The sequence below is a fragment of the Cyprinodon variegatus genome, unplaced genomic scaffold (assembly GCF_000732505.1).
Source record: "Cyprinodon variegatus isolate N-32 unplaced genomic scaffold, C_variegatus-1.0 Scaffold2612, whole genome shotgun sequence".
In the NCBI taxonomy this organism is placed as follows: domain Eukaryota; kingdom Metazoa; phylum Chordata; class Actinopteri; order Cyprinodontiformes; family Cyprinodontidae; genus Cyprinodon; species Cyprinodon variegatus.
The window spans coordinates 3,620-7,014 of record NW_015153065.1 but is presented as its reverse complement, the minus strand read 5'-3'; the positions used below and the strand labels follow the sequence as shown (position 1 = coordinate 7,014).

The following is a 3,395-nucleotide window of genomic DNA, read 5'->3' as shown; positions in this document are numbered from 1 at the left end:
TATGTAATTGTAACAAAAAGAAATGCAGAACTGAGAAATGTTTGAGAAATTGAGAAAGACCAATTTTCTACATCTAGAAACTGAACATCAGTTTTGAGTCTTTCCTCAGATTTTCAGTTAGGACACTTAAAGCCATAGTGGACCATGTTCTTTTTTCGGGTGGATCATCTAAATAAGTGGTCCTCCTAACTGTCAATCATTCCAGTGATATGTTGACGTAAGGTTGTCCTATGTGCTCGTCCCTATTTTCACTTTCCGGTGGAGAGTCTGACATAGTGGAAAAAGAGCAAATTTTCCTCTGGAAGGTTAGTTTGTGTGAGCGATGCAAGCAGCAATTTTTAAACAGAGCGTGCACGAGGAGAAATGGGCTCGTGCACGCTCTCACACGCGTGTAATAGGAGTTCCCTCTCAGGAGTCGGTACAGGGTTGAGCATGTGCATTTTTATTTTAAGTGGAGAGGGCGGGTCTTTTAAAAAATCCGCAAAAATCCTCCACTATACCTCTAAAAGAGTGCCCATAAAAATGTAATTTGATTGGCTGAAACAAGGGAGCTCTCTGATTGGTTGCCGTCTTTTTAGCAATGGTCAATAAAGGAAGTCGGGAGAGTTTAAAAAAATCCACAAACCGGCAAATTACAAGCAACTAGCAAATCAATATGTTTGTGTCCATCAGAAATATATAGCTGACTTTTTTCATGTGTATTTATGAACCTCTTGTGTGCTTTTACAAGTCCAGAGTTTGCTTTTCTGCAAGCAGTGAATCTTTAATGAGTCCAATAGTATTTATGTCTGCGCTCTGACTGAGGCATATGTTGACCCTCTAAGACACACCCTTCCTCATTTGCATAAGGAGGCAGAAATTCATTCAGAAATGTAAAAACGACGAGCAGAAATAATTAGCATTGAAGAAATAAACAGGGGAAAAAAATTCTAAGTAAGAATAAAACTGTCAAAATATTATAACATGCACATAAATACTTAAAAACGTAATTAATAAATAAAGTTGATGATTATAACGGACAAAAAATAAATAAGGTAATTATTACAAAGGTGAATAACTAAAGAAGCTAATTAAAAGAGATATATACATTTATGTCTCACTATATAATTTATTTTCTACCTATATTTATTTATTTATTATATTTTGGGGCGCAAATTAATCGTATGCTTATTTAATTATTGAGCATTTATTTATTTATTTTTAAACATGGTAGAGCTGGTTCTCCATATGAGCCATCTTACCACATGGATGACTTTGTTTTGCACCTTTTCACTGTATCCATATCATTAGTCTGATATATATTTGTAAAGATTAATCGGATATTTCAGATTTTTAGGCAAGGCAAGTTTATTTATTATTGTTATTATTGCACAATTAAATATAAAGGCAATTCATAGTGCTTTACTTTGAATTCATTATCTATAGCTTTATATTTACCAATGTTTGCATAATTTGTTTTTTTTTTTATTTTCTTTTGTTCTAAAACATGTTCTTACATAAAATCCCAATAAAGTATATAGAATTTTCTGGCTGTAAAATTACAAAATAAAAAAAATAAAAAAAACTTTATAAAAATGTTTTTTTATGTCTTTAAAACTTGGGTAATTTCTGTTTTTGCAGAAATGAGTCAAATTAAGCAACCTCTTCTCTTTGTCTCCATCAGGGCTAAACACAACCATTCACACATTCATGATTAAAGAGAACAGGCAGGTGATTGACAAGAGATACTGCCTGAGGGATGAGTGTGGGTAGGTAGATCAGCATCATAGATCTGTTTCTAGAAAAGTATCAGTCTCTGCATTGGGCTTCAAACATTAGCCTGAATTTGCAGCTGGTTCTAATAACATTTATGTTTTTTCCCTTCAGGCCAGAGCGATATGTTTTCAGAGTTCCCATCAGCCCGTTTGTTCCTGTTAACATGAGGATCACTCTGCTTATGAAGTAAGAACTCACTGAACAGAAAAAGAGAAAAAACAAGCTTGTTCACATAAAAACTAATTTAGATAAATACTTTGCCTTTAAATTAAAGGATACATTGTTAACATATTTGATTAAGGAGTTTCAAATTCTTTTTAAATAAACTATTTAAATATGATGCATTCCAACATAATCTTTTCCTCTTGGATATTTTTATTTCACTTCATGAATATAATTGGAATCANTTGCTGGTAGATTGAGCGCAGGTTTGTACCTGTTCAGAGATTTGAGCAGAGTGGCAGAGGGGGGAAACCTGGAGGGTCCAGAGGCTGACGGCAGGCTGAAGGCTGACAGGTTTGATTCTCCAGGGTTCCTCCGTGATCAGACAGACTGGTTTCAAACAGAGAAACTCTTCCAGAGCTTCTGATCTCCAGGGTCCTTCAGTAATCAGGCAGACTGGTTTCAGACAGAGAAACTCTTCCTGAGTTTCTGATTTCAGACAGGTTCTTCCTAGAAGCAGAGAGGACAAGAACAGGTTAGGTTCAGGTTATCAGGGAGTCTAGATTCAGGCAGGCAGGTTGGCCCAGGCTTGCTAACCATAACTGGCAAAACACTCTGGCGCCGGAGTGTTGTCCACAGCCCACTTAAGTACTCGTCCCCTGATGAGCAGATGAGAAGCAGCTGGTGAAGTCAGCTCCAGCTTCAGGAGATCCAGTACGCCCTCTGGTGGAGGAAGGTAGACAGCACCCCAGATCCCAACAGCACCACAAACCATCAGGAAGGGATCCTCGGCGCCCTCTGGTGGGCAAGCCTCTGGATCCCAACAGTAACGTCTTCAAACTTGAAAACAAAGTCCAGTAGATTGTTTTTTTCAGCTTTTTTAGAATTAAGAAGTGTAATGTACTGATTTATCTTCCATATAGATTTAGTCAAACATCCGCCGCAATTATCAAATCTCAGTTGATTTACCAGAAAACATAAAACTGTTGCAACCAACTATTCAAATATGCTTATTAGTTAATAGGAAACGTTACTTGCTCTAAAGAAAAGTAAAACGTGAAGCTCACAATAAGTGATTTATGCTTTAATATTGCTTTTTAATGCTTTTTCAGTTCTACTGAGTTGTTGGTGGTTCATCTATGTGCTGTAGATGAGTCCACCACCTGTTCTGCTCTGCTGAGCACAGACATGGCCAGTGAAAGCAGGTACCCGTCAAATACACAGGTAAATATCAGCAAAGTTTTTTTTTTTTAACTTCACGTTTTTCTTAATTCATGTTTAACATTGCACCAAAAGTGCAGAAGCTTTTTTATTTGTTTATGTTTAAATGGCTGATAACAATAAAACTGTACAAATTTTGCTTTGCCCTCTTTAGAAAGTCAAACAACTTAAAAAAAAATAAAAATACTTGCATATTTGATCAAAGTTTTTGTCTAATTAGGTTACATTAAACCATGCATGTTTTTAAGAAGAATTAA

At 36.0% G+C, this 3,395-nt stretch overlaps 1 protein-coding gene across 1 annotated transcript; it reads left to right on the top strand.

Annotated features, from left to right (window-relative positions):
- Positions 1-1,665: 1,665 nt before the first annotated feature.
- Positions 1,666-3,141, top strand: LOC107080986 (myelin regulatory factor-like protein; the record flags this gene model as incomplete). Its single annotated transcript, XM_015369193.1, has 3 exons — positions 1,666-1,748; positions 1,867-1,941; positions 3,030-3,141. Coding segments are annotated over exons 1-3 (246 nt in total), but the record flags the coding sequence as incomplete, so codon positions are not given.
- Between the last annotated feature and the right edge of the window lie 254 nt (positions 3,142-3,395).